At 44.0% G+C, this 18,098-nt stretch overlaps 1 protein-coding gene across 15 annotated transcripts in view; it reads right to left on the minus strand.

Annotated features, from left to right (window-relative positions):
- ELAVL3 (ELAV like RNA binding protein 3) overlaps positions 1–18,098 on the minus strand; it is a 91,098-nt gene that overhangs the window by 25,541 nt on the left and 47,459 nt on the right. For 5 of the 15 annotated variants that reach the window (XM_069231896.1, XM_069231899.1, XM_069231887.1 and 2 more), the window contains exons 2-3: positions 12,442–12,676; positions 9,538–9,641 (exon numbers count right to left, since the gene is read on the minus strand). In XM_069231896.1, coding sequence (XP_069087997.1) covers positions 9,538–9,641; positions 12,442–12,676 — 339 coding nt within the window. The remainder of the gene's footprint in view (positions 1–9,537; positions 9,642–12,441; positions 12,677–18,098) is intronic. The other 10 variants (XM_069231897.1, XM_069231900.1, XM_069231892.1 and 7 more) reach the window with 3 other exon arrangements.

Raw genomic sequence — 18,098 nt, forward strand, 5'->3', positions numbered from 1 at the left:
CTCAGCAACTGTCTCAAAAGTGGTTGCCAGAGCATTCCATAGTAGAGAGGCAAGAAACGAAGTGGGCCACCCACCCTTCCTGGGAAAGTGGGGCACATGGAGCAGGTGGAAGGGGGCAGGTAGGATGGCACGATGAAGATGATACACTCCAAGCTTGCTCATAAATAACTTAGGATGCCCAGGAAACGGGACAGTGTATCATACCCAGGGCCTTAAAGATGCCCCTGGCCTCAGTAGGACAAGGCAAAACGAAGATACATTTTGAGGTATTAAGGAAGAACCAGGTGGCAGGATTTAAAAATCATCTAAACGCAGGACATAGCCCTCTTCGCTAGGCCAGATTTGCCGAATTGCCTTAATCTGGGTCCTCGGACATCAGGCAAAGCAGAACTTGTGACAGCATTTCGAAGCGGAAGAAGCATGACAATGTAAAAGCCGAAATTTGGTGTGCATGGGAGAACCAGGAGTTGCATTCGAACACCAAATTGTGTACAGTTTGCACAGGTTGAGGTAACACTCCAAACTCAGCAAACCGAAAGGCTGTGATCTGTTAGCCTTCCTGTTCTCCTGCTGTTAGCACATCAATTATAGCTCAGTTTACTTGAGCCGGAACCTCTCACCTAAGCACCTACCTTCTTCATACAATTCCAAAATGTCTCTGCTGTTGGCCCGAAACCACCATCCATCCGGTTGATGATCAGGGAGCAGTCTGCTAAAAGATGTTCAGCAGAAGGCGGTGTGTCTGAATAAGTGTATGGAAGGGCTGAACCGAATCGTTACATTTACTGCAGGATAATACCACGCTCTGGGGAACCCCACATGTATTTTTTTACGGGAGTGGCCTTTCGTTAAGAAAGAATTAAAACCATTGGAGAAAAGTACAGTTAATTCCAACACCATCAAAGATTATCACCAGCATCATGTGGCAGCAAGTTTCATAAAGGAGACTATAGCATGTGCATTAACTCACTGAATTATTCCACCAACATGATCACCTGTGATCTCCGGGATACACACATATAACTGCAGAAGGCGCATTAACCCACTAAACTTCACCATAGCACTAAAGCATGATCTGGAGTACAGCCCTTCAAATGATGCATTAAAACCTCAGATGTAAAGAAGCTCATGGGAGCGGTGCATGATGGGAGCACCCGCCCACTGTTACCGCAGGCTCCTGATAGAAACAGTGACAGTTCACTGGTGTGTACAAACCGCAATCAATAGCATTGATTTCTGAGGGATGATCGCTCATCAGTTTCTCTGTCGCTGCTGGAGGCAACGCACCCTTCTTCTGTTCTTGACACCGTCCGAGATTTGTTGGCAGGGTGGGGAAGAGAAAAGGACAGGTGGGTCGTGGAAGTGTCACCATAAGGCCCAGGAGCCCTCTTGCTACATGTGACAGCTTCACCCAGTCATGGCTTTTTAGTCAAAAAATGAACGTTGCATCCTAAGACTGGTAAAACTGTGCTCCATGAGTGGCTAGTGCAATGCCAGTGCAGCTAGATAAAAGCGAGGGAAGCAAATCCAGTTAACGTACGTGGTATCGTCTAACCCTGGCCCTCAGTAATATTCACAACATGAAAATTATAAATATATTGAAATTTCAGGTTGAACCACAACAAACTACCAATTAATTAAAAAAAAAAAATCTTACCTTTTGCCGTCGCCCCCTGCAGCATTGCTCCTCTTTCCTCGATGTGGTGTCCCAGCATTCACTGGGACAACAGCACAGACTCCATAGCAATCCTAGCACTGCTTTCATGCTAAACCAAGCATGAAAGCAACATCAGGATTGGTCTGAGTGGCCTGGACTGTCGCTCAGACACAACTCTTGGGTCTGTGCAGTTTCTCCAGCCCAGCTGTTCAAAGCAGCCGGGCTGGAGAAACCTAAGTGCGAATGTGTGTTTGGCCAGCCTAAGACAGCCAGCCAAACATACATGCGCACTTAGATGCATTCCCTCCTCCTCCCCCCTCCTGTGGCCCAGCCCGCCCCTACCTTCACATGCTGCTGGCTGAGCCAGCAGCTGAAAGACAAAAAACAATAAATATATTGTTTTCTCTTTCAGCTGCTGGCTTAGCCGTGTGGGGGCGACGCTCCTTTGCCATTGCGAAGGAGCCACCCGTGCTGTCAGGGGAAAAGGAATCGCCAATCTACCAAGACAAGAAGGAGATTCGGGAGGCACCATCTATCTGTGTCTGCATAGTGTAATAGCATGTCCTGGCAGACCAGACCGCCTGATTGCCGGTCCCTTACTCGGAGACCAGAGAGAAAGCGGGCCAGCTACTGCAAGGTGCCCATCTCATTTGCTTATTCAGTCCCTGCTTAGTTCAATAACATTTTCTGACAAACCAGAAACACTAGTGATTGCCTTCCCTTAAGGTGATAGCTGCACGCCACTCAAAGAGAAGGCCCGGGCCAGTGTATAACATAAAATGATTTGGGTCCCTCTGCAGAATATGATGAGAGCCCCCCAAATCTCCCTTATCGCACAGATACCCATTGCTCTTGCGCAGAATGGGGCCCCCTAAAGAGGCTGGAGTCCATAGAGGGTTGGGGGGCACCGCAGGGGCCTGCGTTGGCCCCCAGGCTTTAGAACAGGAAGTGAATATGGCCTTGGACTTGCCCAGCACATTTACCCTTCCCACCTATGTCCTTCAGCAGCTGAGCTGCAGCTGTACAGTGGCGAGGGGGCTCTCCTCCGATCCATTCAGGACCTCTCAGGCAGGGGCCTGCTGCAGTTTACTGTGCTGAGGGCAGCCCCTGGAGCTCAACCCCCCCCCCCCCCCCCCTTCAGCAGGGGCTGCGGGGGCTTTACACCAGTGCTGCAGCATGTAAGAGCCTCGTGGCTCATGCAAGATCCTGTCTCTACATTTAAACATTGAAAACGTTCATGATTCGCTCACCAGTTCCCTGCATTTAAAAACTGAAAAACAGTTCATGCTTTGCTAGCCTGCTCTCTACATTTAACAAGCAGTTCATAGTTTTCTGACCTTTTGATGTGATTTTCCTGGTCTCATGATCTGTTTTAACCCTTAGGTTGTTGATGCTCCATTGGGAGCTGCACTGCTGCTGTCCCCAGGGTTCCTCCATGAAGCGACTGAGGTGCAAGCGCCCAGTACTGACCCAATTATGTTAAACAGAGAAAGGACTCCAGCGTGTTCCTTTGGAACCTGGACTCTTTGGGGGTCGGGTAGTTTTATTTTTAAGTTGGGTGGGAGGTCGGGGTAATTTTATTTTTAGGGCAGGGGTGGGAGGTTTGGGGTCATTTTGTTTGTAGGTGTAAGGTAATTTTATATGTGGGGTGGGGTCAGTTTTTAGGGCGGCTGGAGGGGCCGGAGTAGGTTTTAGGGCTCAGGGCTCAGGGTGTATGGGTGTATGGGGGTATCGGGGTAGTGTTTAGTGGTGGGTGGGGGGTCATTGTAGTTTTATTTTTAGGGCAGGTTGGGGTGGTCGGGGTAGTTTTATTTTTAGGGCTGGTGGGGGGTCGGGTAGTTATATTTTTATGGCGGGTGGGGGGGTTGGAATAGTTTTTTTTTTAGGGTGGGTGGGGGGATAGCATGCGAAAACTACACATGCCGTTCCACACATGCCTTTACTAGGCATGCTTTTACAACGAAAAATCGTTGCAAAGGCATGCGTGGTAAAGGCATTTGTGGAAACAACATGGTCGTGGTTCTGACCGGGTTGTTCAGGCATGCGTGGTTGGTGCTTGCGTTGTTCCATCATACATCCCTTTCTCTGCATGTTTACCTTTTCACAGAGTGTTTGTATGCACAACGGCACCCATAGTCAATTATTTTTTGCAAGATGACCTTTTTGGCATAAATTGTTTCAAAAGACAGGATCTTCATTCAAATTTGAGAAAGCATAAAACGTTTTAACCTTGCATACCCCTAGCAAGAGTAACACCTGAAAATATATTTTCACAGCAGGCCAATGAATGCTTAACGCATCCTAAGCCATGGTTACAAAAACAACATTTGCTCAGGAGGGTAAAAGGGCAGAGAGCAGAATTCTTGTTTGTTGAATCGTTGGCCTCTATGGTGAGAGTGACACAAAAATACAATTCCAGTATGTTCGTACAGAGTGTGCTGTAGTGTATAAAAAATGGCAGCGACGTGGCACTGAAAGGTTGCATAGGCCCGGGGTGCTCGGCTGCCGTGTTTTTCCTTCTTCTTGTTTTGAATGCACAGCCTCCTCAACGCCCAGAGGAATATGAAAGAAAAATGCAATTTGCCTGCAATGCCTGGCCTAATGGTGGAAGGCGTCGTCCTGCCAGAGGCAGCAATGGTAGGCTTCATGAGTCCCCTAATTAGAAGCAGAAGTGGTGCCAGCAAGCCCCTCCCCCAGCAGCCGTCCCTGGGGGCTGAGTCCCATCTGCATATATGTCTGGACTGTCGGGCACAGCCCTGAACGAGTTTGTGTTTCAAGTGCCTGTGAGGAGGGGCGTCGCAGGCCCACTTTCCCTAGGGCCTGAGTCCGGCCAGCACACAAGGCTTGTGCTGGAGGGTACAGACATGCTCGTGCGTCTCAGGTGGCTGCGAGGTTCTGTTTCGATGAGGTCGCGTAGAAATCCCGCCCCTTCCCTGAGTGACTGCTCCTGGGCAGGGGCCCTGTAATTAGCCACACTGCAGAGCAGATGGTGTGCACAATACCACCTCACATCACAGCCCCACCTGCTGTTGCTAGATCCACGACCACAAAAGATCAAGCCTCTCTCCCCTCGCTCTCCATCACATCTACACCATCACTTTCATTCCTGACAAGCTCATTATGACCCTCTCTCCTTCGTCCATATTCGGTTTATCTCGGCATTTCCCTCTGCCCCGGTCTCCTATGTGCCACGTTCACTTCCCTTCTCCCAATCTTTCTTCTGTTTGTCCTTTTTTGTTTACAATCTGTCGCTCACTCAAGTTCTGCCCACTTTCCTGCGATCTCTGCCTGCCTATTTGCACTTGTATCTCTGCCTCTTCATCTTTCTGATTTTTCTATCGTGCTATCTTTTTGTTACCGTGTGTCTATTTTTTACAATCTCTTGCCTGCTCCTTCGCTCACTTTTGCTCTCCGTTTATGTGTGTATTTGCCTTTTCTCTTTCCCTTTTTCTTACTATTCCTTTCCGTCTTATCTTGCTGCCCGGCTTCCTCTGGCATGGGCGAAGGAGAGCCTTGTGATAGACAGAGATGTCTGTTATGCTGTTAGAGGAACTCTTTGGCTCAAATATCAATGTTGTGCCAGAGCAGCAAAAATACTCAGCAAGTGTAGAAGGTAAGAAAAAAGTAGAAAGTTACATCGCCGGTCTGAGGAACATGGCTTGGAACTGTGACTTGGTGAACTCACACAATTGCTTGTTAGAGACCAATTGGTAAGGTGCAACCACATCGCCAAGATGCAAGAAAAGTGCTTGTTAAGAATCCTGTGTTGAATGATGCAATATCAATTGTGGACGGCATGCAGTATCACAGTCTGGGAGAAGAAAACAAGCTAGGGAAAAATGAGCAAAACAAACAGATTTAATGAACTCACCTTAGCACTGGAGGGAGCTAAAACGATTCTTAATCAAGTAGGTAAGGCATGCATGGAGAAGGACCAGAATTTAAGCAAAGTTGGCAAGTTGAAGTGTCAAAGATATGGGAATCTTGCCCACATATCCGATATTGGGAATTACTTTGCAATTATAAAATTATTCTGATCAAATCTTATACCATTACCATGGTATGGTACCAACAATGCATTCTTATTGTTCTTTCCACATGTTTTGGCATACTTCACCTTCTTTTATTTTTCTAGTTATTTTGTGAAGGGGAGTGGATTCTGGTCTGTGTACCATTTTCTTTATAGGAGACTGCTGGTATGCCATTGTACACAGCAGAAAGTTGTGGAATGAACAGTGGCGGCTGGCATCTACAGAGTGGGGGTGCGCTCGCAAATAAAATAACAAAACAAATTCAAATGAAAAGACTTACCGAATCCAAACACAACATCATCCTCGCGCCGGACCTCTTCTGATGAGACTGAAGTGCGGGCCAAAGCAAATTCTCTTGACCAATCATGGTGCTGCTCACATGCTGTTAATCAGAATGAGAGAAGCACCCTGATTGGAGGGAGTGGCCTCTCTGGGTGCAGCGCGCTGGAGGCCTGCACTTGCTCTCAGCCCAGCTGTCTTAAGACAGCTGGGTTGAGAGGTTTAAAGTGCACATGTCTGGTTTGCCGTCGCAAGAGGGCCGGCTGAAGAGACGTGCACTTTAAACAGTGCACATGCAGCCTTCTGCCCACTACTCCTCCCTGTTGCCACTCAGCAGGCCCCGCCCCGTCCTGACATTTGGTTCAGGACGAGATGATGAAAAATAAAAGGGTAATAAATTAAATAAATTACTATTTTATTTTCCGGGGGCCATTTAAGTGGGGCGAAGTTCCTGAGCTCCAATGGAGGAGCCGCTGAGTTTAGAAGGCTTAACTGCATTTTGGTGTTGTTGTTTCTAAGGAGGTGAAAACCGTTTTTAAAGAGAACTTTGAATCATCCAACTTGTTGCACGCCAACACAACAAAATAATGGAAAACTTTGTTGAGGTATTCGGGTCTGAGCTCCAGAAGAACCAGAAGAATTTCTCAGCGCGTTAGAGCAAAGTCCTGATCAATTCAAACTGCGTCAGTAACTATTCAATCCCCCAACCTGTGCAACAGTTACCAAAAAGTGAGTAGCAAGAAAATAAAAAGTACCCCCCACTTTTACCCAAAGCTCTGATGGCACCAGTCAAGCAAATCAAGTGAGCTTGACCCTCCCTAGGAGAGCTCCATCTTCTCTTTCATTCAAGCATCTATCCATTCATCATTCCATCCACCCACTGATATCCATTATTTCACCTTTGCATTCTGTCATCCTTTCATTCTTTCTTCTATCATTCCATCTTTTTTCCATCCATCCATCCATACACATATACTTTTCAGCCATCCAGACTTTCACCCACTTTTTCAGACATCCTTCATTCTTCAACACAAGCTTCCTTTTACTCATCCACCATTTCGCCCAGCCTTTTACCCACTATGCATCCTTTCACCTATACATCCTTTCACCCACCCACGCATTATTTCACCCATCCACCCTTTCACCCACCCATTATTTCACCCATCCACCCTTTCACCCACCCACGCATCCTTTTACCCATCCACACTGTCATCCATCTTTTCACCCACTGATGCATCCCTTCAACCATCCACTCTTTTAACTTTCTTTCGCTTTTCTATCATGCATCTTTCTTTAGCGTTAACTATGAGCATTCGCCTGCCAAGCTGCAGACAGAAGATGCCCATAAATAACTCCACTCCTGCTGAAGTGGGGTGTTCACGGCACCCTCGGTTACCAACCAGTTACCAGAACTCCTCGCTAGGGATAAAGTTTCACTCTTGTACTACCCACCACTGAAAACAAATATTGAAATTCCCAATACATGCAACAGTTACGCACGAGTTCAGGAACACTACCCTTGAGATATGGTGAGAATCTTCTGCTACGCAGACTTGGGAACAAAAATGCTAATCCCCTACATGAATTAAGGAACACCTCCCTAAGGAGATGTAGAGAGACGCCTTCACTATACAGATCTGGAAATAGGCATAAATGTGCAAATCCTCAAATGTGCAATGAGTTCCAGAAAGTCAGGAGTCTAGGGATGAACCAATAATTTCCCACCATTCGTCTCAGTTCAAATTCCCCATCATGTGCAAGGAGTTCTAGAACTTCAGGAAGATGCCTAGGGATAAATTGTCGATCTCGCATTTTTTAGGTATCCAGTCGCACCCCCCACAGACCGTGGGGCTGCTGTTGAGATAACAATACAATTCCAGTTTTTGTAATTTTCTGTATCTTGGCATGTGCAGTAGGTCCTCAGGCATAACAGAACACCGCTCAGGAATTCCCCATGCATAGGTAAATCTCCGAATGCCCCAGATGGCTTTTGAGTATTGATGAATCTTGTCACCCAGGAGAAGGGGACCGCACTGCAGGCCAAGTAATGCTGTCCCTGGCGACAATATTGTACAAGAAGAAAGGGTCAGCAGCCACAATAATTTGGGATCTGTTCCGAAGCAATTATTGAATGTACTTTAAACGGTCAGAGTTTAGATTTCTCTCACTTGGTTGGCACCCTCAGCTAGATCACATGTAGATGCATGGGAGGTAACAGAAATAGGGTCAGTATGCATTTTGTATTTTCATTATGCAAGACTGTATCATTCAATTGCTGTTATTAATATTCCTACCGGAATCGTCAGCAAGAGTTTATAACTGATCCATCTGCTTTAGGAGAAGCTGCAAATATTCTTGTTTTCCCTTGAATAACAGTATGATTTATCCTTGTAAACGCCCAGGTTATGTCCATTGTTCTGATGAACGTTTATGCACAAGTCCAGTAAAGTCTTGGACTATGGTATTTATGGACTTTGCCTGCCTGTAATCACACTGGGGTTTGTGCAGACTTCTGGTGCACTGTGACGTCCGCTAAGCATTTGTTATCCGAACAGGGTGCACCATTCTCTTCGCCATATTATTCTCGACCTGCTTCCCGACAGTGTTTATAGAACACTCAACTGAAATGAGAGATCACTGGAGTATGTAAAATGGCTTCCACATTCTAACGACCCTTTGTATCCAGTCCTACGATCAAACTATGTGAATTGGTAACTAAATTCATAAGCTTGGGGAAAGAGTTATGATAATTGCCTGAAGGTTTACCTAGCACTAGGGTAGAAAAATACTTTTCAAATGGCGTCTCTTACATGATGGATTTTGTTTAGCAAACAAACATGAGTATGAGAATCCTTTTCGGTGACATCACCAACTAAACACTCGCGTATGTGCAGTAAAGTTGAGTACCAAGCTGTATGTGGGGCTGTAGCCTGAGGACCAGGTTTTTGTTGACCTCGGATAAGCTCCCAGCATACATAGATTTACATAAAGAGAGACCTATAACTGCTTCTAGAAGCCTTTGTTGATCTTTGACTTTGCTTTGGTTATCCCAATCCCATACCCACAAGTAGAGATGTTAAATGTTTTGCTTGCAGGCATAAATGAACGGCAAAGAGGGACATTTTGATACACAGAAGAAAGGGAGGAAGGTATAAAAAGAAGAAAGTCAGAGTGTGGCGTTCTGAGACAGCATGTAATAATTTGAAAACAAATGCAAATGTGAGTTCTTCAAACTGAGAAGGAGATTGAGAATGAATATACAGAAAATAAAAGAGAGTGAACGAAAAGAACAATGAGAGAACAAATGCAACATAAATGATATTAACTAACATTTCGCCTTTTTCTATGTACTCCTATTTTGGTAGATAAGGTTACTGTGCACAGGGAATGTAAATGTCATGCCCAAGATCTTTCAGCTTAATCAAGTGAGGAAGTCCAGATTGCAACTCTGGCCTCCTGCCTCCTCACTTGGTAACTTAGTCCCCTAGACTACATCCCAGCCGAAGGGAAAGTTACAGTAAGGAAGTTGCTGAAGAGCGAGCCAGGAAAGGGGGTGAGGCCACCTCTTACCTTGATGGTCTTGGTCTGCAGTTTAAGTCCATTTAGGGTGTTGATCGCTTTGTCTGCATCATTGGGGTCCACGTAGTTGACAAACCCATATCCTAAGCTCTGGCCTGACGGGAGGAAATTAAAAAAAATCCCGTAAAAGAAATGCCCAAACGCAAACCTCTCCTCATCATGCCTTTCTATAATCAAAATGGGAGTGTGTGTAATAGGTAACTCGGCTGTGATCGTAGCCTGACTGCACAAAAACAGCACCTCCTCCAGATCTCATACATCCAAGAGGACAAACCCCCTCTGTTACACCAGATCTCTGAACAACTTGTGTTAAGAAGAGTTGGGGTCACCATTTTAAGTATTTAAGTAGCAAATAATGTTCCCTTAGCCACTGTTCCATTACCACCTTTCCAAGTATTTAAGGTTTGTGAGACCTCTGAGCATTACCTTATCCAGTTCTTAACAAGTCACAACTAATCAAAATACCTAAATCCCATAATGTGCACGATACAAGTGATACAATAAAAAAAAATTAGGATTATGGTAGGGAATTGAATTGATGCCAGTCTCTCTTTTGCCTTTTCTATATGCAGGACTGTATCATTTAAGTGCTATTAGGAATCTTCACAGCACAAGTGTAATAAAAAATAGGAATGCTCACTCTGCTGTAAGAGAAAAAGAGAATATTCTTGTAGTTTCACCATGAACAACAGTGCAGGTTGTCCCTGAAAAAGCCCTTGTAAAAGACCACCTTTCAGTTTGTCCAGTGGTCCTCAGCAAACCTTAGGTGGAAATGTCTTTCCTGCTTTCTGGTTGGGCTTCGTGGGAGATATCCTAATTGCGCATGGGCTTTCATTCTTCAGCCTGCTTATTTACCTATCTAAGATGGTTGTTATCCATTGTAAAAGCTCTGGTCATCAATTATTTTTAGAACAGGAGGAATGCACCACTATAGTAAAAACTACTGTGAATTGAGTAAAAGGAGATGACAGCGAGCACAGAATTTGTGTACAGCATTCAACCCCACTGTCTGTGAATGTAAATGTCATCGCCCATTCTTGTGACAACCATCAGTGGGTGGTCTCTTATGCTGTTCTGTGCGTTGGTGCTTCCCTCTTGCATCGGTAATGGCTTCAGATTTTGCTTTCTCTCTTTCTGTGAGAGGAAGTAGTTGGGTTGGTTTTGTTAACCTGATCAACAAAGTGCGATTTTCTTGTGTGATTGGGTGCTGCAAAGCATTCTGAAAACAGCACAGCAGCTAGCCAGAAAGTCACGTAGTGGGACGTTACTAGAATACGCTTTGACTTTCAGTGTAGAAATGGAAAATTCGGGGCTACTTAAAATCTGCTTATGGCATAGAGTTGTTATTTTAGGTTGCTCCAGAATTAAACCTGGTCACACATGTAAATGGAGTGTCATATATTTTATTCTTGAAAAGTGTGGCAGGTCATAAGCCATCCTAACAAGAAAAGTGATTTGTTTACATTTACAAATAATAAACACATTTCGATTGTGTATTGAAATAGGCCCAATAGCAGCTGTCAACCGTGCACCCTGAATTGCTGATATTTGAAAGAATCTAGACAGCTGTACGTTAATATTTACAAATTATCCAGGGTAAATTGGATGACTTAATTTGAACAACCACTCTCTTGTGGATTTGGTGGGGCAACACCCTCAGAAATAAATCCTTGAAGGAAAGCAAATATATTGCAAAATACTGCTCTAGACTCATAAATTGTGCCTTTCACATTTTGGTGTGTGACTTAACTTGTTACTGATTAGCAGCCCGTGGTGACTCTAGTTGAATAGAAAACGATCAATAAAAGTGTGTTTTGTTCAAGCTTCTATGTGGCACCATGCCCTAGTGAAAACAGTGAACCCACAAACCCAGCTCACGCTGCCTCCTAGCTGACACCCTCCTCAGTTACTGACACTAGTGCAGCTCCCAGGAAGTAATCTTGGCTGTCATGGGTGGAAGAAGTTAAAGACCCCTCGGCATTGCAGAAGGTCCTTGTGGGTACAGCCAAACACTGTGGCGGCAGAGACACCCAGTGACTGGGTTCAGTAAGACATTTGCATGAGGGCAGCTGTGAAACCCATAAATTAGTTGTAAATCGACACGGGTTGAAATCATAAAGGAGGCAGGCAGACTTGATGCACATGTGATAGATGCCCTGTAGCCAGACCCAGGATGTCATTGTCTGATGCTGTGCAAAGACAGACTCCAGTGCAGCAGTGACACCTAGCCTTAAGTAACAGTATGGTGTTAGCTGATCTGAAGAGAGCAAACAGACTCTTGTGCAGCAGTCATACCCAGACAATTTAGTGTGACATTGACTGAAGGCTTATAGGGAACAGACACAACTGTAGTAGTGACACTTGTGGTCAAGGTACAGCATAGTTCAAATCTGTAGAAGAAGCAAGCAAAGTCTAGTGAAGCAGCGATTTCCAGAGGCCAGAAAGAGTATGGTTTGGCTGAAAATTAGTGTTATCTTCAGTTTCTAATTGGCTGCTTATGGCGCTATTATTTCATTCTCCGCTACCAGAATACATTTTGTGTGTCATATTCTAGGCTACCTTTGGTTAAAGGGTCGTAGACTTGGGAGTAATTTTGGCAACATGAAGAATACTATCAAAACGTAGATATGAATAAAGGAGCACAAAGGGATTTTCACTGAGTAATTATAGAGGATATTGCTGATTCTTTCAGACCTTGAGTGACCATAGACCTGTATGGCCTACTAACTTCTCCCATTCTGTCTCCAATGATTACTTCTCCCCTTTTTTCTCTCACCCTACCCATTTAGCCCACCCACATTCTCCTTTTTGCCTATCCTCCATAAAAGCCACCACACCACTCTCCTCATCATTCACCAACACAAATAAAAAGAGATAAATGTAAGTTTCAAGTACCTTTTTCCGTACCTGTGATTTTATCCCGCACCAGTTTGCAGGACTCAATCTCACCAATGCTGCCGAAGAGGCTCTTGAACTCCTCCTGGGTCATGTTCTGGGGCAGGTAGTTGACGATGAGGTTGGTTTTGCTGTCGTCTGTTGGGCAGTTGTTGCTCATGGTGGGGCCATTTTGGATAACAGTGCTCGCTGGGCCGCCATTGGACACTTGGGTTTCCATTGTGCTAATTATCTGCTGAGAGAAGAAGGGGAACATGCCAGTTATAACTCGTAAGGTCACTGTGTACTCCAAGAGACTATTCAGATTGAATGGGGCGTTAAACGCAAGATCATTTTAATTACTATGAAATGTTCACGCCACTTCTGAGAATGCAATGTCTATAACTTCCTCTTTTGAAATCACTAGAGATTTTTTTAAATGTTTGAAACACCGACAGAGATGATCAAACATGGAGATTGATGCAGAAATCAGCGTTGGATATCCACCATCATTATCAATTTAGTAGATATATTTCAAGATTAATCATTTTAAGGGATATCTACAGAAATGACCAACCTTAAGGAAATACACAGAGTTAAACCTATTTGATAATCAATAGAGATCAGAAACGCTGCTGACTTTTTTGAAAATGGGAGCTATGCACCAAAATTGCCAACTTTGAGGGCATTTATTAGGATTTACTAGTGTTGGATACTTCCACAAAAAGTACCAGTTTTGGAGGTAGGATAAAAGATTTATTGATGTTAACAACCTCAACCAAGATTCCTATAGTCAGTAACTTTATTTACAGATATTACACACATACAGACATATGTATATAAAAAAACAACTTTGGTGGACTTATATTGAAGAATTAGCAGCACTGTGTTTGCAGAGACAACATACCATTCACTACCATACCAGTTTTGTAGTTATCTTGGAGATTAAGCATTTAGAACATACATATGGAGATTACCAATCTTGGACCTGTGTATAGAAGGATTTGTGCAAATTAGAATCACAAACAGAGATAGCGCTCCATCAAAATATCCGGAAGATTTTTATCACTGTTAGATACCCTTTAGAGGTTCTCAATTTTGTAGAGATCAAGGTGTTCACTACATGGTCCTGTCAGTAGGGCAAATGTACCTGATAGAATGCTGCAGAGTATCAAGCTTCCTCTCATACATGTGACCCTACCCAGATTTTTCAGTATACTGGGTTCAAGGAGTGATAACTTCACAAATTGGAACACATGCAGTTGAGAATGCTTGCATTAAAAAAAATCAGGTCAACCCAAATCCCACCAGTGACTATGAACAGTGTTCCAGACTTTTGCAGTGTATGATTCAGCGGCCACAGTTTAGGGCACAGGCCAATTATTTGGCCACCTACGGTCACTTTCAGTCATCAGTGCAGGGGGCTATTTTTGCTGTTGACCAAATAGCACTGAATAGTAGGTCACAAGGGTCCTGCATTTTTTAAACAAATCAAATCACGATATTTGGTTTGTAAGGCAAGGACAGGACCCGTTGTAGCACAGTGGGCCCATCACAACACTGTTGGTTGCTAGTAAACTAAGTTAGGTCCAAACATGACACCAAGTCATGATATCCTTGGAACCATATGAGCTAAAAAGATCATTCAAGTGACATCAAAAATGAAGCTGCCGGCCACAGCCAACTGGAAAGTAACAAGGCCCATGCAAAAGGATAAAAACATGTCCATTTCGAACTGGAGATTGATAAATATGGGATCCCACAAAGTTTATGATGGTGTGGCATGGGTCCGGGAGACTGGACGCTCCCAAAACTCTCTGTCCTGGAACACTGTCTGCAAGTCCTTCATCCTCTGAGCTTAAATATGTCCTTCAATTTGGTTCTGGCCAGCTTGGCGGCTCACCCATTCACAAAAACCTCCCTTCCGGCTTCAGTGAGCCAGATTTTGCTTCTTCTCCACACTGCAAATTACAGCTTCCTCTGTTTCCAAGCAGGAGGGAGCAGCAGGGCTTTCTCCTGATCCTGGAGCTGATCTTCGTCTTGAAGAAAAACAGCAGCACAAAGCCCAGCTCAGTGCAATGTGTTTTTCGGCTGCTGCGCAGAGTTCTGTCTCACAGACAAGCAAAGTACATCTGCTCAGGGGGCTAATATTCATTCTGCTGTGGAGACACTGGCAGTATGCCATGGCCAGATCTTCATAATTCATACTCTTTTTCCAATTCAGCCAACACGCATCGACACAGACTATTGCATGACAGGGGAGGTGATTGGTAACCAAATGGTCAGTTTGTAGAATAAGGTAGTGGCCAGCCAGATAGTCTAGCCCAGGCCATCTACAGTGGTGGACGATTCCCAGCTCTAAAAAAGAGGAGAAGCTCAGGTGTTGTTGCATTATAAAAGTCCTGATCCGGCCAAATATGTATACATTTTCTTCTCAGATAAAAATTGTTACTGCAGAACCCCTTCATGGATGGTATGCAGTCCGTCACGTCTACAAGAAGGGCAACGATAAGCTAGAGGTGAATCACTATCCTGTGCTGTATGCACTGTGTCCTTCACTCAACCTCCATGAATTCTATCAATCGTACAACACAGCTCAGACAATGAAGAGAAAGTTAGGATCCAGTTACTGGGACCAGGACAGATTTTACAGGGGAGGGATGGTTGATCTCCTCACCACTAGGGGTACAGACAAAAACGCATGTCTGTGCCTATGCCATCGCCCAGGTCTCTTAGTCAGTGCTCCCCATTGCCTTGTAAAACACAACAGTACCCACCACCAATATTCAGTGGAGGAATCAAGAGTGCCCTGTGCTATGTTGGTGCCACATCAATAAAATAAATAGAGGTCCTGAAGCGGACTTGGAGATGTCATGACCACTAGGTGAAAATCATTGGTAGCCAAGTAAAGGATGAAATAGGCAGTGGCCCATCTTTTCTTGCTGTGTGGTGACTTTCATCTCTGCGGGGATTATTAATGTTGGATACAAATACAGGTGTTTACCAGATTAGCAGTTGCAGCTGTATTTAGAAGAAGGAACAAGTTTTGAGAGTCGTGTACAGAAATTCCCTATTTCGATGACAACCATGAAGGGTTTTCTTGCCTTAAAAACACCCAGACGTGGTGCAAATCTTGGTGTGTTTTAGGGGATTTAACCAGCAGGAAATCTACATAGTTTACTCACCTTCGTGGCATCTTGAGTGAATTACAATAAATGAAGGCATGTATAGATATTGCCAATCTTAGAGATATCTAGGATTATTAACCATTTTGAGTGAAATCTACAGAGATGACTAATTCTTGAGATAGCTATATTTACCAGTGTTAGAACATCTACATAGATTACTTATATTGGAGCAACCTGGAGAGTTCCATCAATGCCAGAGACAGTGACAGAGATTACCAACATCGGAGCTGTGTAGAGATGTGCTACCAACTTTACAGTTATGTATAGAGCTTTACTAGTTTTGGGGACATTTACAAAGCGTATTAGCCATGCATAAATAAATACTGATTTACCAAGATTAGATATGTATTCAGAGATTACCAACTTTGAGGGCATCTAGAAGGGATTACCAGTTGTATCACATCTACAAAGGTTACTAAGTATGGCAATGTCTAAAGGAGTTTAGTAACGCTGTAGAAATATGCATAAATTACCAATAGTAAAATCTCAAGAGGAATTTACTGACATTGGTGACATTTATGGATATTGCAAACCACAGTGCTAGCTACACATTGATTTACCAATGTTATGTGCAAAATGCTAACTTTAAAGAAGTGAAGAGAGATATTTTACAAATGTCTGCAAATATTGTCAACCTTGTAAGTATTGATGGAAAGATGCACTAAGGTTAAAGATGTCCGCAAAGGTTATATACCCTATAGTATTCGCACGGATGTACCCTACCAGACAGATCTACTGAGGTTACCAGTGTTAAAGGTCTGTATTGTGATGTATAAAGAAATGACTACCTGCAGTAATTCTAATGCATTATTATATTTGAAAAGTTTGATCAGTGAAAGAGATGTTTACATACATTACAGCCTCAAAGAAAGATAGATTTACAAGCTATTGGATCAAATTCCAGCAGATATACCAGTGGTTATTAATTTATTTGGGAAAATGCTACCTCCTTACACCCCCGGATAACCATGAGGATCAATCAGCGAGAGATTAACAGTGTGAACTTCTGTGAAAAATACATGGTTCACAAATCCTGTCTACTGTGCTTTTAGTGTTTATCACCAGAACAACACCTTGAAAGGCTCTGCAATGGACCCAGCGACAAGATTTTGAGTTAAGGGTAAAGCTAGCACACCAGACTAGCTCAGGCGCAAAGAAACATCTACCAAGAAAATCTTTTGAAAAGATTTCTGGAGACTCTGGGCCTCATTTACAAGGCCCTAGTGGCACACTGTGCCATAGGTGCGTCATTTTGTTTACACTCTGGTAGTGCAGTGTGCAAGCCCATTTTTACAAGGCCATGCAAGGCCACCTTGCATGGCTTTTCATGGCCTTGTAAATATGGACCCCTTTCATGCATAACACTGCATGAAAGGGGCGTTCCATGGGTGTTGCTTGGGGTGCTCCTATGCAACGCCCATGGAACCCGAGTAACCTGACACATTCTCAGATTTACAACTCTGGAAATGCGTCAGATTGCTAAGACACCTTAGGGGTGGCCTAAGAGTGATGCAACAGGGAGAAATAACTTTATTTCTCCCTGTTTTTTCTCTTTCTATGTGTGCTGCATTCTACAGCACACAAAAGAGGAAAACACCTTTTGTGATTGTTTTTGCGCAGGAAGGTATCACTTCCTGCACAAAAACAATCATTCCCTCAATGCAGTCACCCTTGCACCATAGTGCAAGGGTGCCTCTGTTGGCAGCAATTTGTTCACCAGCGCAGGGGGAGAGGACAGAAATGTGCTGTATCTCATAGATACAGCACATTTCTGCCCTTTCTCAATGGCGCAGGTTGGCGCAGCAAGTGCCGGCCCTGCTCCACGGGCCTTGTAAATAAGGCCCTATGTTTTATGAGCAGGGGTGTACCTTAGTGAGTGAGATTTGTAGAGTGTGAATCTCAGATTTCCCAACTAAAAAAAATTAGCCACATGGTAAATGAGTGAGGTGACCAAGGTTTGGGATGGAGTGTTCTAATGATGGGGCTGATTTAGAGTTTGGCGGACAGGTACTTTGTTGCAATGGCGAAGGAGTAGCTTGTCCACCATACTCCAGGTCCTCCTCCCTGATTTTGAATTGGGCGGACTGCATGTTTCATGTCAACAGAGTAAAATTTACTCTGTCAGTGTAAAACTTTTTTCAGTGGCCCAATGGAGTAGATGCCACTGGAGTTAGGCCATCCAACTGTTTGCTCCATTTAGAGTGGATGGTCAGATGTTTTTTTTTTTTAACTAGCTGTCAGCCCCAGGTGTAGTCTTATGGTGAGGGGCAGTAAAAAAAAATTAAAAGGACCTCCACACCATGGCGGAAGACTGGTATGGGGGTTGTTAGTTTTTTTTTTTTTTTTCAAAAACAAACTCCTGCTTTGAGAGTTTGATTTTAAAACATAAACAACTTTGGAAAAGTTTGCTGGATAGCTGTCATGTTTGACAGATCTGTCCATTAACATTTTCCGATATTGACATGAACTGCCATGACAGCAGTTCCTCTC

Source organism: Pleurodeles waltl, chromosome 4_2 (assembly GCF_031143425.1).
Source record: "Pleurodeles waltl isolate 20211129_DDA chromosome 4_2, aPleWal1.hap1.20221129, whole genome shotgun sequence".
Classification (NCBI taxonomy): domain Eukaryota; kingdom Metazoa; phylum Chordata; class Amphibia; order Caudata; family Salamandridae; genus Pleurodeles; species Pleurodeles waltl.